Source organism: Nicotiana sylvestris, chromosome 5 (assembly GCF_000393655.2).
Source record: "Nicotiana sylvestris chromosome 5, ASM39365v2, whole genome shotgun sequence".
In the NCBI taxonomy this organism is placed as follows: domain Eukaryota; kingdom Viridiplantae; phylum Streptophyta; class Magnoliopsida; order Solanales; family Solanaceae; genus Nicotiana; species Nicotiana sylvestris.
In genome coordinates this window covers 115,356,804-115,383,972 of record NC_091061.1, presented here as the reverse complement: position 1 = coordinate 115,383,972, position 27,169 = coordinate 115,356,804, and the positions used below count along the sequence as shown (strand labels likewise).

Below are 27,169 nucleotides of genomic sequence, written 5' to 3'. Positions count from 1 at the left end.
TACTATCTTACTTTTCTAGCTTATTCTTCATCAGAGCTATCCTTTAGCTTTATTGTTCTTGCCTTACTGTTCTTAACCTATCTCGAGGTCATTAGTCTCGAGGTCGATTATGCTTAAGTAACACTGGTTTGATTCATTCATTTCCTCTTATTTATACTTTATACTTCTTGATTATTGATTGGTATTGAACTAAATCACATATCTTTAAAACCACAAATCAAATTAATTGTTACTCGTATTTTCGAGGTAAACAGTTTGGCGCCCACCATGGGGCTAAAGATAATATTGATTATTTCATTACTGATTCTCATAACACACGTTATTTTTACACATTTTCTTGATAAGAATTTTTGATACTCAAGATTAAACATGTCAAACTTGCAAAACACACCTGTTAATGACAACGAATGTCTTGGATTTCATGGAGAAAAAAACAATATAGGGGTCGATGTACCACCAATAAACCCTAGGGAAGTGCCAAATATGGAACCAGTTGATGTTTGTTCACACATTGCTCTAAACACGGATTTAGGCACAGACCCCGAAGGGAATGTACGCAGGGAAGCCCGATTTGGTGGCCAAGGAATACAAGGAATAGGAGATGGGGGAGTTGGCCTCCAAGTGATATTTGAGATGTTGCAAGCTCAACAAATTGTCATCGGTCAACTTCAAAGTCAGAATAAGACTCCGAGTATAGCTGAACCAGAAAACACTTGACGTGCTGAAGCGGCGCCAGAGAGGTCAAATGAAAATAGCTCGGGGACTGACCCCACCATTATGAGAATGCTCGAAGATCTCACCAAGAGGATCGAGTCTGGGGAAAAGAAGATTGAAGACAATGACAAAAAGGTAGAGACTTATAACTCCCGTATTGATCAAATACTGGGGGCACCCCCAGTTTTGAAAGGTGCAGATGCCAAAAAGTTCATACAAAAACCATTCCCTCAATGCGCGGCTCCGATGCCCATTCCCAAAAAGTTTTGCATGCCCGATATACTCAGATATAACAGGACAACCGACCCTAACGAGCATATTACTTCATACACTTATGGGATCAAAGCAAATGACTTGAATGATGACGAGATCGAGTCAGTATTGTTGAAAAAGTTTGGCGAAACATTTTCGAAAGGAGCCATGATTTGGTACCGTAACTTGCCCCCAAACTCTATCGATTTGTTTGTTATGTTAGCACACGCATTTGTGAAAGCACACGCCGGGGCCATAAAGGTGGCAACGAGGAAATCAGATGATTTTAAGATAAAATTGAGGAATGACGAGATTTTAAGGGAGTTCGTGTCCAGGTTTTATATGGAGAGAATGGAACTGCCACCGGTCTCCGATGACTGGGCACTACAAGATTTTATGCAGGGTTTGAATGAACGGAGTTCGATGACGTCTCGACAATTAAAGCAGAATCTGATCGAGTATCCAGTTGTGACGTGGTTAGATATGTATAATCGTTATCAATCAAAGACCAGTGTCGAGGACGGCCGGTGGGGAGCTCCCTCGGGCTCAGTTCATCCTAATAGATTGGCATCCAAGCTCCTGAAGGATACAGATAGGAAATCAAGATCGAACAGGGAACGGTATCAGCCATATGTCGATTGGAAATACAACAGTTCGAGTTGTAACACTCCTCGAAATGATCGGAGAAATGACCGAGGTTAAAGATTTCGGGGACTCGTCAGTATGAATGGGTTCGACAAACATACAGACCTCGTAGAGGCACCTCGATTATCGGAGTAAAATTCCGGCATGGATGCATTGGGTATTGTGTCAGCTATTGGAAGAATCAAAGACACCAGGTGGCCCAGGCCTATACAAACCGATCCTTCTCAAAGGAATCCAAACTTGATGTGTAAGTATCATGGCACACATGGCCATAGAACCGAAGACTGCAGGCAGCTAAGGGAGGAGGTAGCTCGATTGTTCAGCGAGGGTCACCTTCGAGAATTTCTTAGTGATTGAGCTAAGAATCACTTCAGGGAGAGAGATGCAAGCAGAAAAAACAAGCAGGAAGAATCACAACGTGTAATCCACATGATCGTTGGCAGTGTCGATATTCCACAAAGGCGTGTATTCAAATGCAGCAAGGTGTCAATCACTAGAGAAAAATTGACTCGGAGCTATGGGCCCGAGGACGTCCTATAATTTTATGACGAGGAAGCAGAAGGAATATCTCAGTCGCACAACGATGCCCTGGTAATTTCTATCTTTTAAACAAAATTCAAGTTAAACGTGTTTTAGTGGATCCAGGTATCTCGGCAAACATAATTAGATCAAGGGTCGAAGAGTAGCTCGACCTGCAGGATCAGATTATACCTGCATCCCGTGTCCTAAATGGCTTCAACATGGCAAGCGAAACAACAAAGGGGGAGATAATCCTACCAGTAAATGTAGTCGGGACCATACAAGATACAAAATTCCATATCATCGAAGGTGACATGAGGTATAATGCACTCCTCGGGAGACCATGGATACAGAACATGAGGGCAGTACCTTCAACTCTTTATCAGATAATGAAGTTCCCAACAAAGGATGGTGTGAAAATGGTTAACGGAGAGCAACACGTTACAAAGGAAATGTTTGTCGTCGATGAAATGATGCCGATACGAGAGCCTTCGACCTCGAAAAACTCAAACACCAAAGGTAAGCAGGCCGCTAAACAAGAATCATCGCTCCCGACCTTGACGGAATCAGAGCAATAGGTAATCGAAGATGAAGAAGAGGATTTCGTTACTCCTCGAACTTTCGTCGTTCCCGAAGAGTACGAAGCAACCAAATCAACGGTCGAGGAACTGGAGTAGGTCATACTGATTGAATACATGCCCGAAATAAAGGTACACCTAGGAACAGGATTAACCCCTGAACTCAGGAAAAAACTCATTCAATTTCTTATTGATAATATTGATTGCTTTGCTTGGTCCCATTTAGATATGACAGGAATTCCACCAGAAATAACAACACACCGGCTAAGACTCAACCAGAGGTTCAAACCAGTCAAGCAAAAAAGGAGGCCCCAGTCCGAGGTGAAGCACGCATTCATAAAGGACGAGGTAACCAAACTTCTTAAAATAAGGTCTATTCGGGAGGTAAAATACCCTGAATGGTTAGACAACGTAGTCGTAGTTCCTAAAAAAGGATACAAACTTAGAATGTGCGTACAAGGATTTGAACGAAGCATGCCCTAAAGACTCTTTTCCACTACCTAACATCGATCGTATGATCGGCTGTCCACGAGATTCTAACTTTTCTCGACGCCTACTCTCGGTACAATCAAATTTAGATGAACCCGGAGGACCAGGAAAAGACCTCGTTAATCACTAAGTTTGGAACTTATTATTACAACGTAATGTTTTTCGGGCTAAAAAATGCAGGAGCTACATACCAACGCCTAGTTAACAAAATGTTCGAGGAACAGATAGGTGAATCGATCGAAGTTTACATTGATGATTTGTTGGTTAAGTCCCTGTGCGCAGAGGACCATTTAACTCATTTGCAGGAAACATTCAAATTCTTGAGAAAGTACAACATGAAGCTTAACCTAGAAAAATATGTCCTCAGAGTCAGCTCGGGTAAGTTCCTCGGCTTCATGGTGTTGAACCGGGGCATCGAAATTAACCCTGATAAGATCAAGGCCATTAAGAATATCACGGTCGTGGATAGTGTAAAGGTCATGCAAAGGCTAACAGGATGAATAGCTTCTTTGGGTCGATTCATTTCGAGGTCATCAGATTGAAGTCATATGTTCTTTTCCTTGCTCAAAAATAAAAAAGATTTCATGTGGACCCCGGAATGCCAACAAGCCTTAGAAGAATTAAAGCGATAATTATCGAGCCCACCTTTTCTTCACACCCCGAAGGTAGATAAAAAGCTTTACTTATATTTGGTAGTGTCCGAGATAGTGGTAAGTGGAATACTGGTTCAAGAAGAGAAAGGTACATAATAACCTATTTATTATGTAAGTCGAACTCTAGGAGATGCTAAAACTAGATACCCTCACTTAGAAAAATTAGCACTTGCATTGATAAGCGTATATAGGAAGCTAAAGCCGTATTTTCAATGTCACGCCATATGTGTATTAACCACTTACCCCCTTCGAAATGTTTTGCATAAGCCCGAACTATCGGGCCGGTTGGCCAAATGGGCCATTTAACTTAGCAGGTACGATATCGAATATCAACCCCGAACCACCATCAAGTCTCAAATCCTAGCTGACTTCGTGGCTGATTTTACACTGACCCTTTACCCGAAGTGGAGAAAGAACTCCTATAAAGATTGGGTACATCATCGGGAGTCTGGACCCTTTTCACCGACGGTGCCTTGAATGTGAAGTGGTTCAGGCTTGGCATTGTTTGGAAGCCATCTATGGGTAGTACCATTAGACAATTTATCAAAACTTCCAGGTTGACTAATAATGAGGCCGAGTATGAGTCCATGATTGCAGGTCTCGAGCTAGCTAAGAGCTTGGGAGCATAATTCATTGAAGCCAAGTGCGATTCACTATTGGTAGTAACCAAGTAAACAAAAGTTTTGAAGTTCGAGAGGATAGGATGCAATGATACTTGGATAAAATATAGGTAACATTGCATCACTTCAAGGAATGGACTCTAGATCATGTGACTCAAGAGCAAAATAGTGAGGTCGATGCACTCGCTAATTTGGGATCCTCGGTTGAAGAAGAAGATATCGTCCTGGGGACTTTCGTCCAGTTATCGAGGTCGGTGGTTGAAGAGGGTGAGGTTGATGCACTTACTAATTTGGGATCCTCGGTTGAAGAAGATGATTTCGTCCTGGGGACTGTCGTCCAGTTAGCGAGGTCTGTAGTTGAAGAGGGTGATGCCGAGATAAGTTTGACTTGGGACTGGAGGAATAAGTATGTTGATTATTTGAAAAATGGAAATCTCCAATCGGACCATAAAGAATCGAGGGACGTACGAACCAAGGCTGCAAGGTTTGCATTAGATAAAGATGGAACATTGTATTGAAGAATGTTCAATGGGCCATTGGCGGTATGTTTAGGGCCGGGGGACACCGATTATGTTCTTCGAGAAATCCACAAAGGTGCTTGTGGAAATCACTCCGGCGTCGAGTCTTTGATTTGCAAAATTGTTAGAGCAGGGTATTACTAGGACATCATGGAAAAAGATACTAAGGAATTTTTCAAAAAATGTGATAAGTGCCAACGGTTTGCACCGATGATCCATCAGACCGGAGAATAACTCCACTCAGTCCTATCCCTGTGGCCTTTCATGAAATGGGGAATGGACATAGTCGGTCCTCTACCAATGGCCCCAGGTAAAGCTAAATTTGGTTTGTTTATGACCGATATTTTTCCAAATGGGTGGAAGCACAGGCCTTCGAGAAGGTCAAAGAAAAAGAAGTTGTTGACTTCATCTGGGACCACATCATATGCTGATTCGGGATACCTGCCGAGATTGTATGTGACAATGGAAAGCAATTCATCGGCAGCAAAGTAATGGGGTTCCTCGAAGCACACAAAATAAAGAGGATCTTATCAACACCATACCACCCAATTGGAAATGGACAGGCCGAGTCAACGAATAAAACCATCATTCAAAGCCTAAAGAAAAGGTTAGAGGATGCAAAGGGAAAATGGAGAGAAATTCTACCCGAGGTATTATATCGAACAGCATCGAAATCTAGCACAGGGGATACTCCGTTCTCTTTAGTATATGGCTCTGAGGCCTTTATCCTTGTCGAGGTCAGAGAACCCAGCGCTAGGTTTTGATATGCATCGGATGAGTCAAATCACGAGGCTATGAATACTAGCCTCGAGGAGTTAGATGAAAAACGAGAGGCAACACTTGTTCGGATGGCCGCGCAGAAGCAAAGAATCGAGAGATACAACAATAGAAGGGCCAACCTTCAACGCTTCGGAATCGGGGATTTAGTTCTACGAAAAGTCACCCACAATACTCGAGACCCAAATGAAGGGAAACTGGTCCCAAATTGGGAAGGACCGTGTCGAGTCCTCGGAGTTGTCGGTAAAGGATCTTACAAACTTAGCACAATGGAAGGTGAACAACTGCCAAACAATTGGAACGTATCGTTACTCAAACGATACTATTGCTAAGGTATGACTTTCTGTTTTTATCCATTTGAATTCAAAACTAACCCATTGCAGGTGTTCGATCGAAGCTATCGAAGGCACCTTTTTACATGAAGACCTTAGGTTTTAAAGCATGTGTTGCACTCTTTTTCCCTTAGATCGGATTTTGTCTCAAATTGGTTTTACCGGTTAGGTTTTTAATGAGTCAACAACTATGTGCTACCTAAGGATAACTTAACAGTATCCAAGGCTTCTTTTCAATCAACCTCAAATACTGAGGGGCATCACCCTCGAAGGTTATATTTTCGAGGAAAATACTTTACGCCAAAGAGGGCCTCGATAGGAGAACTTTGTAATGGGCCAAACAGTTAGATGAACCGTGTCCATATAGAATAGTGCAGCCCTGACGACAAAACATGTACGCATGTATCAATTATTTCAAGAAGTATTCTTTCTATATCAAAGCACTTTGTGTCTCAAAGAAGTCTATTATCATACGAGCTCTACACTTATAATTCTATGAGAAACGGCCCAAGGGCCTGAACGCAAATACACCCCGAATACTCAAGGACTGTCATCGACAGTCAACATATCCGAGTCATCGAGAACTCGAATTCATATGACCTCAAGGAGGCATACCCTCTATATAAAGGCCAAGGACATCATACTCGGGGACTAACCTTTCGAACAAGTTCGAAAGGTTATCGGGAAACAAGTCGAAGAGACATACTCGAAGGCTACAACCATATTAAATATTGTGGTCATATAAAAAGGCTACAGCTGAAAAAACGCGGCTCGGAGACGTCCAACTTCTGCCATAAAGTAAAGGCCTTCAAACACTTTTAAAAATCGGTTAAATCAGGCTACCCTCGGTAAAAGAAAATAATAAAAGGCTTCGATAAAATCAGCCCTCGAATAATTTAAAGGCTTCGATAACATCAGCCTTCGAAAAAACCTCAAGAGGTATTCGAATATCGCTACCCAAACGAATTACAAATGAGGTTCCAATTGATCGAACCTTTGAAAAACCTAACGAGTACAAAAAATATATGCTAAGGCATAGAAAAAATTTTACTAAGTCTTTTAGCCGAAAAGAGGGAAATATTATAGCCACTTTAGTGGCCAAATTGGACCGACCTAAAAGAGCCTAAGGGCCAATCTAAAGGAGCCTAAGGGTCGATATAAAAAAGCCTAGAGGCCAAAACATATAGGGTTCGAGACCTTGCTATCACCCAACTCGGACTTAAGAGTCCCATCGTCCCGAGCTTGCGTTAACTTAAGCTTAGCTCGAGGATTAACAAAAACCTTAAGGAGGTATTCTATTATAAAGATCGCCCATTGATCAATAAAAACCTAAGGGTTGCAATCAAAAAATTTCAGAAATGAAGACGAAACGGAATTCAACACAAATCGAAGATGAAGCAAAGAGTTTCTTTATATTTATAAAAGATGTTTACAAAATATATTTACAACACCCACGAAGGGCCCTTACACAAAAACAAGGAAACAAAAAAGAACCTAATTTATTTTGGGGCTACATCCTCGAAAGCAACATCCTCAGGAACTGCATCCTCGGGAGCTCTATCATCGGGAACCTCCTCCTACTTGGGGACTCCATCTTCACCTTCTCTGCCCTTAGAACCACTCACAGCATCTTCATCATTAGAAGAAACAAGAAACCTGGCATCGGTTTCCAGCGCCTTTGCTTGGGCTATTTCTTCAGTGAGGTCAAATCCTCGGGCGTGGATTTCTTCGAGAGTCTCCCTCTGATCTTGGAACTTGGTCAAATCATTACTCTGTTTTGCCCAGTCGGAGGCCTCCCTCAGCTCCTCTTGAACAGCCTCGACATCCCTTAAGTATACGGCGATGGTCTTATCAGTCGTAGCCTTTGTCTTCTTAACTTCAGCCTTGCCCTATGCAGCTTCGGCCCCGGCTTTAGCAAGCTTTGCTTCTAACTCCTTAATTTTCTTGGCCTTTGCCAGAATCTTCACTTTAGTGCCTCAAAGTTGAGTTTTAGTCGAGTCAATCCATGTTCTCTTTCCATCGGTGGCAGTCGGCTTTGATTTGATCGACCTCGCTTTGGAGCTGCCCAATCATCTCCAACTTTTGCTGCAGCTGAGACATCGAAGTGTTAGCCTCCGTAGTAAGGCCAAGAAGACCATACTCTATTAAAATCATAGTTACATGCTCGTCTAGCTTGGCCTCGTTTCTTTGAGCTTTTGTCATGTCAGCCCGAAGATCCTTGAGCTCCTCCTCCTTTGGCTACAGAGGAGCCTCAGGGCCTTCTCTTCCCTTGAAGCTTTCTTGAGCTCGGCCTCACATTTTCCCAGCTCGGCCTTTAACTTAGCGACAGCCTACACACAAACAAATATATGTCAGTCAAAAGAAGGAGGGGGAGGAAAGAAAGTAACAATAATAGAAGTTAGTGTTTACCCGAGCGAACAGTCGTTGAGCCTCTTCGAAGGGGGTAGATGCATCATTAAGGTCGACAACATCGTCAACCCTGGTGAAACAGTCATGGAAAGGATCTTCTTTGAGAACCCTACTCGGATCGGGTGTTCGCAGAGCCCAAGCATCCTTTATTGCCTCTTTGGAGTAAGACGGTAGAGGAGGTGAGTGACCCATTGTCACGGCCCTGAGCTCCTCACTTGGGGCGCTCTGGTTAGCTTCGGCCCTCTCAGCACTTGTCCCCTCCGGTGTATTTGTTGAAGGAGGGGGAATGATCTTGATCTTAAGGGACTCAAGGGCTTTACCCGTCTTTCTTCGGAGTTCCTTCACTAAGAGGCAAAGTTTCAGGTTCAGAGGGTTTGGAGGCTTAGACTGGTTTCCTAGTTCGGGGCACCAACGCCGATTCTTCTCCCTCGTTCTCTTCATCCTCTAGGAATTGGATGGAAGAATCCAACACCACATAGATAAGCTTCTTCCTTGACTTCCCAGAAGGAGCCCTCTCATCCTGAAGATCTTCGGGTTTCGAAGCCCTCTTTCTTTTATTGTCTTTCTCCGATTTCGGAATCGGGGACTCGATCTTTTCCTCGGGTGGGGATGGCTTCATTTTAGAAACATCTCTGATGCCTACACAAACAAGCATGAGTGAGGTGGAATCACTAGTAAAAGAAGAATATCAAAGACTTGAGAAGAGGATTTACCATGGTGTTTGACCTCCCATTTTTCCTTCGATAATTCGTGCCATTTGCGCTCATCGTACGAGGAGGTTGCATCTAACTTTCTGACCCAGTCCTCAAGGTCGGGGACAACATGGGACATCCAAACAACAGCTGCAGAAAAGGTAAAGGTATTATAAAACACGAAAGCAGAATATGAATAGATATTTTGAGAAGGAGTTCACTTACGATTAAAGTTACATCTCTCCGGAAATGGCATCTTTCCCCTAGGGATGACATCGAGGTCCTCACTTTGATAAATTGACTCATCCAGCCTCGATCTTTGTCCTCGTCATTATTAGTGAAGAAAGCCTTTTTTGATTGGCGTTGAAGCTTGATGAGCCCTTGAAATAGCTGAGGTCGATACAGCCGAATGAGATGGTTAAGGGTACAGTCCAATCCCTCGGCCTTGCTGGAAAAATAGCGTAGCATGATCATGATGCGCCAAAAGGAAAGATGGATCTAGACGAGGGTAACCTTCGTAGCTTTTGTAAAAATCGATCACTACCGGATCGAGGGGACCCAGTGTGAAGGGGTAAGTGTAAACACTTAAGAACCCCTCCACATGGGTAGTGATGTTTTCCTCGAGGCTTGGGATCTGAACCACAACCTCGTCTCCCCAACCGCACTCCCCCTTCACGGCTTTGAGGTACTTTTTCGATATTAAACTAATATATCGAGATACATGTTCGCATCTGCCTGGGATATCGGTGGGATTTTCAATATTGAAATCCTTTTTATCACGCAAGGGCTAGGGGTGATTTCGTGAAAAGCCGTTGGCGCCACCAGTTTGTCCTGCCTGGAAGCAGAAGAAGACGATGCTTTCTCTTTTTAGGGGACTGTTTTGGAAGTTTTAGCCATGGATTTAAACTAAGGGATACAAGCGGTAGCAGAGCATGGTATTTTATGGGAGCTTGGCGTTTTTCGATGAATGGGGTAAAAAGTAGAGAGAGGAGAAAGAGATGAAGGGGAAAAGTGAGCAGAGTAAATACAACAAAGAGGTACAGTTTTTAGTTCAAAGAAGGAACCCCATATTTATAGGTGAGAGGCGATGGTTCGGCGGCGCTAGTAACCGACCATTATTGGCGTGCATTTAATGTTTTGGGGAAGCGAATCGACGGAATGTTTCGGTCACTTCGAGCGCCTAGGTCATAGGAATGATGTCATTATAAGAGATTCCGGAGAACTGAGGTTCACATCGTTTCTTATCATCATACTATAAGAAACGCGGGGAATATCTGCGTATGGTCGAAACCAGGTATGCCCGATTTCCCGAGCTCGAGGGGTCGCTTTAATCTCGATTCAGGTAAGGTCGAGTTTGAGCTCGATGGACCAGAGTCAAGCTCGAAGACATAATGCAATGACCGGGGATCTAAGTGTGCGAGGAACATCGGAGCCAAGCACGACCGGCTCTGAGATATTATCGTTGTGAGTTTGTTACAGAATAACAAAATTCTCACCACGTCCCCAAGATCATGGCATAAATTCTGGAATAGATTTCTACGAATCAGCACAAATTCGTACTAGGCAGTTATATAGCTGCCCCAATAAGATTCTTTACCGTAAATGGAAATGTACCTTATTTAGAGTTTCCCATATTATATAAAGGGGACCTCAATCATTTGTAAGGATTATCTAATCATTGGTAAAGAATATACTATCCTACTTTTCTCGCTTATTGTTCACCAAAGCTGTCCTTTAGCTTTATTATTCTTGTATTATTGTTCTTGACCCATCTCGAGGTCATTAGTCTCGAGGTCGATACAGCTTAATTAACACTGGTTTTATTCATTCATTTCCTCTCATTTATACTTTATACTTCTTGATTATTGATTGGTATTGAACTAAATAACATATTTTTAAAACCACAAATCAAATTTAATTACTCGTATTTTCGAGGTAAACAATTGTACTGGAGCCTCTTGTACACAATGAATTAAACCCTATCTATTTTTGTTCTGTATTTTCTTTTAATTAGTAGCTTTACTTTCATTTTCTTTCTTTGATACATCGTTCCATTGCCGTTCATATCAGACGAACACTACAGTATATAATTGAACCAAAAGCAATGAAAATTGTACTCTACACTTGGCATGTCCTTTATTTTTATCATATACTTGGGCTTATGCCATTGGCGGTTGCATTTTTTTGCTCTTCTCCTATAACGATCTGTATTCCAAAATGCAGCCCATTAATTTTCCTCAAGTGAAACGTGTTTAACTTTTTAAATTTCTGTAGGACATCTATCTTCCACTTCACTTATACTTCCGGTTCTTCTTCTTCTTCCTTCTTCAATGTATTCTTGTTTTAATCATTCTCACTGGTGAAGAAATATATTTCTATGTCTTTCTCTCTTACTCTACATCTTTTATTTTTCTCTATTACTAATTCTTATATTTGATCTTTTAATCAGGACAATAAATACTTCCTCTGTAAAAAGTTGTTGCATGCTATCTCTCCTAAATTAGTCAAGACTTCTGGATGGTTCTTGTTGAAGACCAAAGATGCTATGGTGATGCTCAACTATTTTCAATTCACTAGATCTTCTTCCTTCATATTGTTTTCCTTTTGATCTGTTGTTGTTTGGAATTGTTTTTTTTTTTCAATGCTGATACATATTTTTGGCATCTATTTATAGGTTTTCTCTGTTTTCTCCATGTATCCACTCCTCTTCCCAAAATCTTAAGTTTTTCTTCTATTTCCCTATCTGGGTGTTTTCGTATTTGTTTGGTTTTTGCTTTTTTATTTTGTTTCTTATGAGTTAGTGCTGAATTGATCTTATGTGTATATTTATTGGGGTATCTAGGTATTTATTTCTATAAACATCGGAAGAGAAACTTTGTTGGGCATTGATAAAATAGATTCATCTTTATTAGATTTTGGATATAGAAATAGAGTCTCTTGTTATGGGCATTATTAAAATCCAGCAAAGTTGAGAAGCAGTTTCCCGATCCGCAGTTTGAATTATTGGAAAATATATTACATTTGTTAACTATGTTCTATTTTTTCCTAATTTGATTGTGAGAGTTAAGTTTACTTTCTTGTAGTTCTCAAAAGATCTATATCACTAGTAAAATGATTCTTTAGGAAGTATCCAAAAGACGCTTTACGCAACATTTCAAGTCGAGAAACTCTATAATCATATCATCAAGTTAGGTTAGGCCAATCTCGGTACTAGACGTGGCCATCTTTCTGATCTAACACCACAGGCGATGGTCAGATATGCTCGCTTAGTTTGTTACGTCAGCTCCAAAAGGATAAGTTGCGTTGGAATTGATAAAGTATCACGACCCCAAATACCCCGACCGTGATGGCGCCTATCACAATACTAGGTCAACGAAACAACACGAATCATATAGAATATCTTTGGTAAAATTTATTTTTTTTCTAAAAAGATTAAGTCTCAATTCTTTCATTTTAGAATATCAAAAGAAATAGGCGGAAACAAGTACGAAAATACATCAACACGACCGAATCTGGTGTCGCTTGTCATGAGCCACTAAGTACAACTCAACACTGTCTTCTTAATACAAAATAAGCCTGAAATATAAAGTACTAGGATAGGAAGGAGAAAAGCAGGGAAACTCTGAAGGTGCTGAAAACTCTCACTCTGATGCTCAAGCACCTAGATCTACACACAAGGTGCAGGGAGTAATGTGAGTACGCCAACTCAGTGAGTAATTAAAGTAAAAAAAGTTTGAGTGCAGTGACGAGCATTTAAAATCATATACATATTTTATCAAGAATTTCAGCAGAAATATCAAAGTCAAAATCTACAGTTCAATAACTGAATGTCTCGTAAGACCCCAGTTTCAATGAAAATCCTTTAAATCATTTATTCAACGTTTTTCAATAGAGGCTCAGTGAAAAAGAAGAGTGAAAACAAGAAATCTCACAAACAAGCCCCTCGGGCAAAGTATCACTCATTAGTATAGCCCCTCGCGCAAGCCTCTCAGTCACTCATCACTCAACTCTCGTCAATCAGTACTCAAACTCAGCATTCCCACTCAATAGATATCTCATAATAATAATAATAATAATAACTGTTGCAGCGTGCAGCCCGAGCCATAATATATAGTCGACTACGCTCCCTAAGGGTATACAGACTCCATAGGGGCTCTTACAACCCAAGCGCTATATCGCTGCAGCGCGCAGCCGGATCCAACATATCGCTGCGGCGTGCAACCCGATATATATATATATATATATATATATATATATATATATATATATATATATATCGCTGTGGCGTGTAGCCCGAATCATAAATATAAATATAATCCTCATCATCAGGTCATCGACCTCTCTCTCAGTCATTAACCTCACAGTCACTCAAGCATTTTAGTGAAATCAGGGAACTCAGCCCAAAACAGTTTTCGTATATTTGAAAGTAAAGTAATAAAACTGAATTAATAATAAACAGGTATAATCATGACTGAGGATATGCTTTCAAATCAAATAGTGTGAGAAAAGTAGTAAAATACCCTTAAGGGTCTAAACAGTTCGGCACAAAGGAACATGGCATTCAACCCAAGTTAACAGATTCATTTCTAAATCACATGGATATCATATACAGTATAACAAAATATGCAACTACACAGTTGCCACGGGACGGACCAACTCACAATCCCTACGGGTGTACCCCCACACACCCGTCACCTAGCATATGCGTTACCTCATTTATCAAAATAGTAAGAAATTCCGCGGTTTCATACCCTCAGGTCTAGATTTACAGGAGTTACTTACCTTAAACCGAATGAAATACCACTCCGCGATGCCTTTGCCTCTCGACTCGGCCTCAACTTACGTCGAATCTCCAAGTGTTTCCTTCGAATCCCTCTTCAATTCCTCTCAAAAAGCTTCAAAACCGCTCAACAATGGTGAGAAATATGTTAAACATCACGAAGATCTCTATTTAAACATTCTGCCCAGGTAATTTTCCTTAATCGCGATCGCGGAAAGACCCTCGCGATCGCGAAGAACAACTTTGCTGGCTTCTGAAATAACTCTACGCGAACTCATCCCGCTCCATGCGAACGCGATGCTCTGCCCCTCACTCCTATATGATCGCGGACCACTGACCGCGTTCATGATGAACAAACGTGTGGCCACAGCTTTGGTCCACTTAACTTTACGCGAACGCGACCTAACCCACGCATTCGCGATGGTTCACCAGATCAACCATCACGATCGCAACCCTTAATGCGTGAACGCGAAGAACAAACTTGACTGCCTCCACAAATGCTCTACGCGATCGCAAGCCTCCTCACGCGATCGCGAATAAGGAACCTCTACAACAGAACAGAAGAAAAATCTGCAACTCTCAAAACCATGGACTTGGTCCGATAACCTCCCAAAACTCACCTGAGGCGCTCGGGACCTCAACCAACCATGCCAACACATCCCATAACATCATTCAAACTTAGTCGAGCCTTCAAATCACTCAAAACAATATTAAAACACTAAATCAACCTCGAATTCAAGCCTAAAAACTTAGAAACTTTCAAATTCCACAAACGACGCCAAAACTTATCAAATCAACTCTGAATGACCTGAGATTTTTCACACACGTCACAAATGACATGGAGGACCTACTCCAATTTCCAAAATTCTATTCCGACCCCAATATCAAGATTTCCACTATCAACCGTAAAACGCCAAAATTCCAATAATTCAAGCCTAAATCTAGCACAGACCTCCAAAATACATTCCGATAATGCTCCTAAGTCCCAGATCATCTAATGAAGCTATATGAACCATAAAAACCAAATTCCAAGATCGTTTACCTACAAGTCAACTTCTGGTTGACTTTTCCAACTAATTGGACAACTTGAGAGACTAAGTGTCTCATATCACTCCAAAACTACTCCCAACCCAAACCAACCAGCACAACACGATAAAATGAAGCTGAACAACATATAAAAAAGCAAAAATGGGGGAAATGGAGAGGTACCTCATGAAACGATCGGCCGGGTCGTTACATCATCCCCCTCTTAAACAAATGTTCGTCCTCGAACGAGTCAAGAAACATACCTGAAGCCTCGAATAGGTGAGGATGTCTACTCCGCATCTCCGGCTCGGTAACCTAGGTTGCCTCTTCTACGGGCCGACCTCTCCACTACACTTTCACTGAAGCTATATCTTTCGATCTCAACTTGTAAACCTGCCGCTCCAAAATAACTACTGGCTCCACATCATAGGTCAATTCACCATCCAACTGAACCGTGCTGAAATCCAATACATGTGACAGATCGCCAATATACTTCCGGAGCATACAAACATCAAATAGCAGATGCACACTCGAAAAGTTGGGTGAAAAAGCAAGCTCATATGCCACCTATCTAATCCTCAGAAGCACCTCAAAAGGACCAATGAACCGAGGAATTAATTTACCTTCTTCCCAAATCTCATAACTCCCTTCATGGGTGAAACCTTCAGTTGAACTTTCTCCCCAACCATGTAAGCACATCACGGACCTTCCTGTCAGCATAACTCTTCTGTCTTGACTGCGCTATACGAAGCCGCTCCTGAATTACATTCACCTTGTCCAAATCATCCTGCACCAAGTCTGTACCCAAAAGTCTAGCCTCACCCAATTCAAACAAACCAACTAGAGGTCTACATTGTCTCCCATATAAAGCCTCATATGGAGCCATCTGAATACTCGACTGATAACTATTATTATATGCAAACTCCGCGAACGGTAGAAACTTATTCCATGACCCTCCAAAATCAATGACACAAGCGCACAACATGTCCTCCAATATCTGAATAGTGCGCTCGGACTATCCGTACGTCCGAGGGTGAAAAGTTGTGCTCAACTCAACCTGAGTACCCAACTCCCACTGCACGGCCCTCCAAAACTATGAAGTAAACTAAGTACCTCTATCTGAAATGATGGAAACTAAGACACCATGCAAGCGAACAATCTCTCGGATATAAATCTCTGCAAATCGCTCTAAAGAACAGGTAGTACACACAGGGATGAAGTGTGCAGACTTGGTCAGCCAATCCACAATCACCCAAATAGCATCGAACTTCTTCAAAGTTCGTGGGAGTCCAACTACAAAGTCCATGGTGATCCACTCCCACTTCCATTATGGAATATCTATCTATTGAAGCAAGCCACCCGGTCTCTGATGCTCATATTTCACCTGCTGACAATTAAGACACCGAGCTACAAATCCTACAATATCCTTCTTCATTCTTCTCCACCAATAATGATGTCTCAAATCCTGATACATCTTTGCGGCACCCGGATGGATGGAATACCGGGAGCGATGAGCCTCCTCTAGAATCAACTCCCGAAGCCCATCTACATTGGGCACACATATCCGGCCATGTATCCTCAATACCCCATCATCACCAATAGTCACATCTCTGGCATTGTTGTGTTGAACTCTGTCCTTAAGGATAAGCAAATGAGGATCGAGAAACCATACAAGCTAAGACCCAATTGGGCTCCGAAATAACCAACCTCACAAACTGATTGGCCAAGGCCTGAACATCAACTGCAAGAGGTCTCTCCCCAACAGGAATATATGCCAAACTGCCCATACTCACTGCCTTCCTACTCAAGGCATCGGCAACTAAATTGGCCTTTCCCGGATGGTACAAGATAGCGATATCATAGTCTTTTAGCAGCTCCAACCACCTCTGTTGCCTCAAATTGAGATCCTTCTGTTTAAACAAGTGCTGGAGGCTATGATGATCAGAAAATACCTCACAAGACACACCATACAAATAATTCCTCCAAATCTTCAATGCGCGAAGAATGGCAGCCAACTCCAAATCATGAACAGGGTAGTTCTTCTCATGGGGCTTCAACTGACGAGAAACATAAGAAATCACTCTACCCTCCTACATCAACATACACCCAATCCCAACTCTCAAAGCATCACAATATACGGTATATGAACCTGAAGCTGATGGCAAAACTAATACTGGAGCTGTGGCCAATACAGTCTTGAGCTTCTGAAAGCTCGCCTCACACTCATCTGACCACCTAAATGGAGCACCCTTTTGAGTCAATTTGGTCAAGGGTGATGCAATATATGAAAATCCCTGAACGAACTGGCAGTAATAGCTTGCCAAACCAAGAAAGTTACGAATCTCTATGGCTAAGGACGGTCTGGGTCAACTCTAAACCGCATCTATCTTCTTTGGATCAACCTGAATATCCTCACTGGACACCATGTGCCCCAAGAAAGCCACTGAACTGAGCCAAAACTCACACTTGGAGAACTTTGCATAAAGCTTCTCCTCCCTCAATCTCTGCAACACAACTCTCAAATGCTTCGCATGCTCCTCCTGACTACGCGAGTATACCAGAATATCATCAATGAACATAATAACGAAGGAGTCAAGTTAAGGCCAAAACACGATGTTCATCAAATGCATGAACGTTGTTAGGGCATTAGTCATCCCAAAAGACATCACAAGGAACTCATATGACCATATCCGGTTCTGAAAGCTGCCTTAAGAATATCCGAGTTCCTGATCTTCAACTGGTGGTACCATGTCCGGAGGTCAATCTTGGAGAACACTCTCGCTCCCTGAAGTTGGTCAAATAAATCATCAATACGAGGCAAAGGATACTTGTTCTTGATTGTAACTTTGTTCAACTACCTGTAATCAATGCGCATTCTCATCATGCCATCCTTCTTCTTCACAAATAGAACAGGCGCACCCCAAGGCGACACACTAGGCCGAATAAACCCTTTATCAAGGAGTTCCTAAAGCTGCTCCTTCAACTCCTCTGGTGCCATATGATATAGTGGAATAGAAATAGGCTGAGTACCCGGTATCAAATCAGTACCAAAGTCAATATCCCTATCCGGTGGCATGCCCGGCAGGTCTGCAGGAAACACATTGGGAAAATCCCTCACTACTGGAACAGAATCGATACTAGGATTCTCTGCACTGACATCCTCACAAAGGCTAAGTATGAAAGACAACCTTTCCCAGCCATCCGTTGGGCCTTCAAGAATGAAATAACCCTACTGGGGACAAAATCAATCAAACCTTGCCACTCAATCCGTGGCACACCCGACATAGCCAACGTCATTGTCTTAGCATGACAGTCCAATATAGCACGACATAGAGATAGCCAATCCATGCCTAATATCACATCAAAGTCTACCATACAAAGTAACAAAAGGTCCACTCGAGTCTCCAGACCCCCAATAGTCACCACACACAACCAATATACACGATCCACAACAATAGTATCGCCCACCGGAGTAGATACATGAACAGATGAAATAAGAGACTCACGGGGCGTATCCAAATAACAAGCAAAATATGATGACACATGAAAAAGTGGAACCAGGATCAAATAACACAGATGCATCTCTATGGCAAACTAAGACAATACCTGTCATCACGACATCTGAAGCAATAACATCTGGTCTAGCTGGGAGTGCATAGAAACGAACCTGATCACTACCTAATTGACCTCCTTCTTTGGGGCGACCCCTAGCTGACTGACCCCACCCTAGCTGCCTGAGTAGGTGGTGAAGTAACTGGAGTTGAAGTCGAGGGCTGACTCCTCTACTGAGACGGACCCTCAAGAAGATGAGGACATTGTCTCCTCATATGTCCAAACTCTCCCCACTTGTAACAACTCCCAGGTGCAGGGAACAGGGACTGAAAGGAACCCCTAGCACTGGAATGACCAGTAGAAGGACCTGGCATAGAAGAGCCCTGAACTGATGGAGCACGAGATGAACTCTGGGCTGGTAGGGCACTGAGTGATGAATGGCCCTGATGTGAGTTGTGAGAACCATGGCCCGATGATGCCCCACGATGAACTGGGAGAGTTGACTGAGCATGTCTGAATGAACAACCTCTACGGTGCTGAAACTGACCTCTCGAAGGAACACCACCAAAACTACCAGATCCCCGAGGCCTCTTGGCCTCCCTCTCATCTCGCTTCTGGCAGCGAACTAACTCAATCTCGCGAGCAATGTCATCAACCTTCTCAAAAGTAGCACTTGACACCCTCTCCCTGGTCATGAGAATCCGAAGCTGATATGTGAGGACATTAACGAACCTCCTGATCTTCTCTCTATCTGTAGGAACCAAACAAATAGAATAGCGAGATAACTCCGAGAACCTCATCTCATACTGAATCACAATCAAAACACCCTAACGCAACTGCTTGAACTAACTATGCAACTCTTCTCTACGAGACTGTGGCACATACTTCTCCAAAAAGTGAATAGAGAACTGCTGCCAGGTAAGGGGCACTGCATCAACAGTCCTACGCCTCTCATAAGACTCCCACCAAGTTAAGGCAGCTCCAGAAAATTGAAAAGCAGTAAATGCTACCCCGCTGGTCTCCAGAATACCCGTTGTACGAAGAATCCTCCAACACTTGTCCAAGAAACCCTGGGCATCCTCGCCCTCTGTACGACTGAAAGTCGGAGGCTGAAGTCTACCAAACCTCTCCAATCGATGCTGCTTGTCGTCAAGCATAACTAGTACCATATAATCCTGGACTGGTGCAACAGGCTGGGCTGGAGGTGCCCCCGGTGTCTGAAGTCCCTGCACAACCTGCTCAGGTGTGCGAGCAGCGGGAGTCTGAGTACCTCCCCCGGCCTGAGATGTAGTTGCGGCCGTAGTAATTGACACCGCCTGAGCCAGGCCAGTGCACATTGATAGAATCTAGGCTAGGGCCTCCTGAAGGCCTCGAATCACAATAGGCATAGCCGGTGCCTGAGCTGGTCCTACTGAAGCGTCTGCAACTGGGACCTGATCATGAACTGGGGTGGCTGGTGGATCTACAAGTGTTGCCCTAGCTGCTATACAGGCTACACCCCTGCCCCTACCATGGCTTCGACCGTGACCTCGGCCTCTAGCGGCCCCAACTGGTGGTACTGGTGGTCGTCCATCCTGACCGATAGCACGTGTCATCACCATCTGTGTGAGAATAGAATAACAGAACTTTAGTACCAGAATCAACAGATTCGCACGACAGGAATTCAAGAATTTGAAGTTTTTCCTAAATATTCTGCAGCCTCCCGAGGATAAGTACAGACGTCTCCATATCGATCTGTGAGACTCTACTAAACTGGCTCATGACCCGTGAGACCTATATAACCTAGGTTCTGATGCCAACTTGTCACGACCCCAAATACCCCGGTCGTGATGGCGCCTATCACAATACTAGGCCAGCCGAAACAATACGAACTATGTAGAAGATCTTTTGTAAAATTTATTTTTTTCTAAATAGATTAAGTCTCAATTCTTTCATTTTAGAATATCAAAAGAAATACGCGGAAACAAGTACGAAAATACATCTACACAGCCCAAATCTGGTGTACCTAGTCATGAGCCACTAAGTACAACTCAATACTGTCTGCTTAATACAAAATAAGCCTGAAATATAAAGTACAAAGATAGGAAGGAGAAAGACATGGCTGCGAACGTCGTGCAACTACCTTGCAATCTCCAGATAAAACTCTAAAGGTGCTGAAAACTCTCACTCTGATGCTCGTGCACCTGGATCTGCACACAAGGTGCAGGGAGTAACGTGAGTACGCCAACTCAGTAAGTAACTAAAGTAAATAAAGTCTAAGTGCAGTGACGAGCATTTAAAATCATATACATACTTTATCAAGAATTTCAGCAGAAATATCAAAGTCAAAATCTACAGTTCAATAACCGAATGTCTCGTAAAACCCCAGTTTCAATGAAAATCCTTTAAAGTATATATTCAACGTTTTTCAATAGAGGCTTAGTGAAAATAAGAGTGAAAACAGGAAATCTCACAAACAATCACCTCGGGCAAAGTATCACTCATAAGTATAGCCCCTCGGGAAATCCTTTTAGTCAATAATAATAATAATAATAATAATAATAATAATAATAATAATAATAATAATAATAATAATAATAATAATAATAATAATAATAATAATAATAATAATAATAATAATAATAATAATAATAATAATAATAATAATAATAATAATAATAATAATAATAATTACTACGGTGTGCAACCCAATCCATAATATATAGTCGAATACGCTCACTAGGGGTGTACAGACTTCGGAGGGGCTCCTACAGTCCAAGCGCTATATCGCTGCGGCGCGCAGCCCGATCTATAAATAAAAATATAGTCCTCACCATCAGGTCCTCGACCTCTCTCAGTTATTACCCTCACAGCTACTCGGGCATTTTAGTAAAATCAGGGAACTCAGCCCAAAACAGTTTTTGTATATTTGAAAGTAGAGTAATGAAACTGAATCAATAATAAATAGGTATAATCATGACTAAGGATATGCTTTAAATCAAACAGTGTGAGGAAAGTAGTAAAATACCCTTTAGGGTCTAAACAGTTTGGCACGAAGGCCATAAACATGGCATTCAACCCAAGTTAACAAATTCATTTTTAAAACACATGGATATCATATACAGTATATCAAAATATGCAAATATACAGTCGCCACGGGACGGACCAATTCACAATCCCTATGATTGCACGCCCACATGCCCGTCACCTAGAACGTGTATCACTTCATTTATCAAGTCTAGATTTACATGAGTTACTTACCTCAAACCGGATGAAATACTACTCCGCGACGTCCTTGCCTCTCGAATCTGCCTCAACTTGCGTCGAATCTCCAAGTGTTTCCCTTCGTATCCCTCTTCAATCCCTCTCAAAAAGCTTCAAAACCGCTCAACAATGGTGAGAAATAGGCTAAAAATCGCGAAGACCTCTATTTAAACATTCTGCCCAGGTATTTTTCCTTAATCACGAACGCGGAAGGACTCTCGCGATCGCGAAGAACAACTTTGTTGGCTCTTGAAATAACTCTACGCGAACGCGTCCCGCTCCATGCGAACGCGATGCTCTTTCCCTCACTCCTACGTGATCGCGGACCACTGACCTCGTTGGCGATGAACAAATGTGTGGCCCCAGCTTTGGTCCACTTAACCTTACGCGAACGTAACCTAACCCATGTGTTCGCAATACTTCACCAGATCAACCATCGCGATCGCAACCCTTAATGCGCGAACGCGAAGAACAAATTTGACTGCCTCCACAAATGCTCTACGCGATCGCGAGCCTCCTCATGCGATCGCGAAGAAGGAACCTCTGCAACAGAACAGAAGAAAAATCTGCAACTCTCAAAACCACGGACTTGGTCTGATAACCTCCCGAAACTCACCCGAGGCCCTCGGAACCTCAACCAACCATGCCAACACATCCCATAACATCATTCAAACTTAGTCGAGCCTTAGAATCACTCAAAACAATATTAAAACACCAAATCAACCTCGGATTCAAGCCTAAGCACTTAGAAACTTTCAAATTCGACAAACGACGCCTAAACCTATCAAATCAACTCCGAATGACCTGAAATTTTGCACACACGTCACAAATGACACTACAGACCTACTCCAATTTCCATAATTTTATTCCTACCCCGATATGAAAATTTCCACTATCAACTGGAAAGCGCCAAATTTCAATTTCGCCGATTCAAGCCTAAATCTACCACGGACTTTCAAAATACATTCCGATCCCGCTCCTAAGTCCGAAATCATCTAACGAAGCTATCTGAACTATAAAAATTAAATTCGGAGATCATTTACCCACAAGTCAACTTCCGGTTGAATTTTTCAACTAAATGGTCAACTTAAGAGACTAAGTGTCTCATATCACTCCAAAACTATTCCGAACCCGAACCAACCAACACGACACGATGAAATGAAGCTGAACAACACATAAAGAAGCAGAAATAGGGAAAACAGAGCGGTAACTCATGAAACGACCGGCCGGATCGTTACATAAAGTTCCATGAAGTTCATAATTGCTTAAAAGGAGTCAAAGCAGTGGTTGCGGCGCATTGAGGCACTTCTTCGATGGTCCCCATATGCCCGGGACGGCAAGATCTATGTTTGAATTAGTAATCCTTATGATTGACAAGATCTGTTCGATTATTTATAATAAGAGCTATACTGTGTCAATAACAGTAAAGAATAAGCTAGCTTTTGAGGAATTACAGTCTACAACAAAGATTAAGGTGATCATTTTCAAGGTTTTACCTGTTTGGTTTTGATATAATTTATGATATGAATATATGGGCATTTTCTTAATTTTAAATTTTTTGGTATACAGGTACTGCATTTTTGTTCATTCCCATATTTTATCTTTATTTTATGAGATGAAAAATTAGCCTCTTTTCTTTTCTTAGCTTTCTGCATCGAGGTGTTGCAGCTTTGTAGTTGCTCTTTATCAAGTTGTGACCCTCTTTTGGAGTATATTCTCCAAAAAGAAAAAATGACAGAATTTAACTTCCCTATATATTTCCATATGCAGATCAAATCGGCAGTTCTATTGTCGTTCTTTAAAATTTGTAGCTTTACTTTCTAACCTAAGCTATCATAGTCCAAACTGTTCTTTCTCTACTTAACAATTTTAGCTTTTGTAAAGTTTTTCTTTTTAATATTAAAATGACTTGATATGGTTTTCGGTTCCCCTTTTCTCTCTTTCTCCATCCTGCATTTACATTCTCAGTTTAAAGCATTTTAGGATTTCATATATACATTTTGTGTCACTTACCTATTTTGGATCTTGAAGTTCACTTGGTCTTGCTTCGTTGTTACAACATTGTTAGGTGGATTCACATTGGAAAGATTTCTAATGGCTGTCAGAGGTGAAGTCCTCTTTTACGTACTAGATATAGAATGTGTTAAAGAGTCATTACAATGTATGTACCTATATACATCAGGGAGATGTCACAAGGAAATATTATGAGATGGATGCAAAATTGTAGTTTCAATGAATATAAATAGTAGTTTTTTCTCACCTGAAGCGTTGCGATTTTACATATTCAAACCTCTTATGCACATTTGCAGCTCATGATATATTTTGGCTTTTCACTAATTTTGCCGACTGAGACTTTCTTTTATTGTCGCTCCTTAATAACTATAGTACTCTCCATATAATGTGACTTCTTTGTAATCATTTTTTTTGTATTAGACTCATCCAGACAGAGAGATCAAGGATGCAGCTAGAAAGAGCATGGCTTTATGTTCATGGTTAAAACTGACTTGATGGTAGTTTTCATTGGAAGTTTTCTGTTTGACTGTATAAAAGAAATCGGGTTTTGTGAATATCTCTCTTCCGGACTATGTTGTAAGTTAGTTAGTAACCGGAGAGAGACTAGACTTTTAGTAAGAGTAGGTGCGCGAGGAGAGATGTTCACCAGCAGTGATTATGAGCTCTTTCTTATTGGGGGAATTGATATGTCCTGTGGTATCTCTTTTTAGTGTTAAGACATAATTTATAGGTCTAAAACTTTTAATAACTTTTTTGTCAAGTGATGCAATTCATAGTGGAATGTGAAAGTATCTGAATGTTCATTAACTTTTCTGATGGATATAATGTTATTTCTTAACTAGAAAAAGAGAAATGATATGTATCTATGTCTATATTCATTTTCATAGACTAGAGTTACCTTTTGTGGTACTCATCTTAAAGCTCTATATCAAATATAACTATCCACCTTGTAAGCTTTTAATCGATCTCATACAGTCTATGTAACACGAGTTCCTGCGAATATTGGGCCCGTGCTCAAGCACGGACATCCACTCTCTAGTAGCTGAATATATGGGAACAGTTGTTTCATTCATTGTATTTTTGCCCTTTCATAACATTCTACTTTATTTGATACACTTTTACAAATAATACTAATATAAGTCAACCATACATCATGCGTCTGCTTTTACGATTAGACCAAAGCTTTGGTCATAGTAATCCTTACTTAACATCGAACAAGTACATAAAGGTGGAAGAAGGGATGATAAAGAAAATTTCCCAAATTTTTATCTTCCATGGTATTCTACTTTTGGTTACCCGATCCAATTAAAATGTCCATTCTTTCAAAGTCACGTGTTACGTTTGCCTAAATTTGAAGGCCCATCTCTTTTATATTTCCTTTGTTAATTGTTATGCCCAAAATAGATGTACAAATGCATAACCAATCCCAAGTAGTTATATATGCATGATAACAAGGAAAAATTCATAAATAGCAACTTTTGTGATTGCAATTTTAATATATGCTACAGTTCTGAAACTTATATATCAATGTTTAGCTACTTTTTCATGTGAAATTATAACTATATATAAATATAATTTAGGGCCATCAGCCGGTGATGTGGCATGCCTCACTAACTAGAGATCTCATTTATCTTTTTCCTCTATTTTCCAGTTTCTTTTCCAAAAAAAAAAAAAAAAGAATACAAACGCCACTTTTAATATTCTTAACGAATGCGTCTCTTCCTTTTATTAACTCTAAACGTCAACCTTTAGGGGTCGTTTAACATTAACACTCCTAAAGAACGGGGATTACTCATTACCGCCGGAATATGGACAATATCACTCTTCTCCATGGAGGATTAGGGAGTAGCCTCCAATGAGGATTCTAGAGCGCAAGGTAAATCTTATGTCTCTGTTTTAAAGATTCTTAGGTTTTCTTCTCGAATTTCTTACGTGATTTTAGCAAAATTTTAACAATCAAATTTGCATCAATTTGATATTTGTTGCCCATTTTTGTAATATTCATTTAAATTTTAACAGATATATGTAAATTACATTCTTACACTTGGACGATTTTTGTAACAATGATTCAGTTGGAGTTTTTTGAAAATAAGATGTTGGGTTCTGAGATACAAAAGTTTTACGGCCTTCCACTCCTCTATTTGTGCTATCAAATGCATAGAGAGAAAAAATAAAAAGGAGTAGATGGAAATGAAAAGTTGTACCAATTGGTCTCCTGGAGATGAAAAATATCTCAGAATATTAGGTATTTGTCCATAATTATATTTAAACTTAAAAAAGAAACCAAGGTGATTTTGTTTAAATTTTGCAAAATTGTTATTACATTAACTATTTCTGAAGTTATGGTTTAGATACAATTTTTTTTGTCTCCTAACAGGATTAACCCAAATAAATTGTCAATTTTGTACCTGTAAATATCTAAGTTATCCAATTTATTTCGAAGTCAGTTTAACGACTCGGTTAACCATCTCCGTAAAAGTAGTTATTAAAGAATGCAAACACCGATTGTAAAAGAAAAAGGGGGTTCAATAAAAGGGCTAAATTAAGCATATCATAGAGTTGGAGTATAAGGTTTAAGGTGTGTTGAAAAACCCAAAAGTGACGACGTATAAAAAGAATCAAACGTGAGATTGCTGCTTTCTTTTTTTCCCATTAGTTGGGGTTTACTATTCTCTGTGAGTCGTTTTTGATTCATTTGCTGCAACTAAATATTATTCTGATTATGCTTCTTTTACACTTTTCAGTTGTATTCTCTTTTGAAGCGATGCACTTTTGTGGGGATTGTTTATCTGTGGTGCTAGTTTCCAGCAACTTGCTAAATTTGCCATCGCCTTATTTTTTTCGTGAGAGCTGGAGTTAGTTAGTCTTCTTTAATTTCTTTTCCAGTTTTTGCTTTTTATTGTCAATAAGTGCATTTTCAAATAGAAAATATTGTTGTTATCCCATAAATATGCTTTAGTAATTTAATACTAGCTTTTCTTTTTCTGACTACAATGGTCTTCTGGTTGTTGCCATTTAGCAATTCAATTAGACTGAGGTTCTACTTTTGAGGTTGCTAGAGTTTTACGTCAGCTAAGAAAAACAAGTCTGCCAAATTCTATATAGCAAAATGCGACTCCTATGATAATTCAGTTGACATCATAGTCCTATATCTGGGCTGTTTAGTAGCATTCCTAATTGTAAGTTATTGTTGTTCTACACTAATTAATACTTGTAAGCTATTCAATATCTGATTCATTTTCCATTTATATAAACTTGCATTGATAATAAACGAGTAGTGAAGTGCATGATCCTCAACCTATTACAATAATTATTTTTTAACTTTAAGAATTTGAATCAAATAAATTTGAGAATTGG

The 27,169-nt window shown here is 40.9% G+C and overlaps 1 protein-coding gene and 1 long non-coding RNA gene across 2 annotated transcripts; one reads left to right on the top strand and one right to left on the bottom strand.

Annotated features, from left to right (window-relative positions):
* Positions 1–18,786: 18,786 nt before the first annotated feature.
* Positions 18,787–19,893, bottom strand: LOC138869200 (uncharacterized). The gene is made up of 2 exons (XM_070146800.1): positions 19,407–19,893; positions 18,787–19,307 (listed from the first exon to the last, which is right to left on the bottom strand). The coding sequence occupies exons 1-2, from the start codon at positions 19,891–19,893 to the stop codon at positions 18,787–18,789; spliced, it is 1,008 nt and encodes a 335-aa protein (XP_070002901.1).
* A 5,660-nt stretch (positions 19,894–25,553) lies between these two features.
* On the top strand, positions 25,554–26,806 carry LOC138891104 (uncharacterized). The gene is made up of 2 exons (XR_011407419.1): positions 25,554–25,688; positions 26,557–26,806. It is a non-coding gene; the product is annotated as an uncharacterized lncRNA (long non-coding RNA).
* Positions 26,807–27,169: the final 363 nt, after the last annotated feature.

What these genes read in the sequence shown, in the direction of transcription:
- LOC138869200 (XM_070146800.1), bottom strand. Translation starts at nt 19,893, where the DNA reads ATGTGCACTGGCCTGGCTCAGGCGGTGTCAATTACTACGGCCGCAACT. An exon ending in TCGTAGAGAAGAGTTGCATA is followed by an intron (nt 19,308 to 19,406) that starts GTTAGTTCAAGC and finishes TGGTTCCTACAG; the next exon opens with ATAGAGAGAAGATCAGGAGG.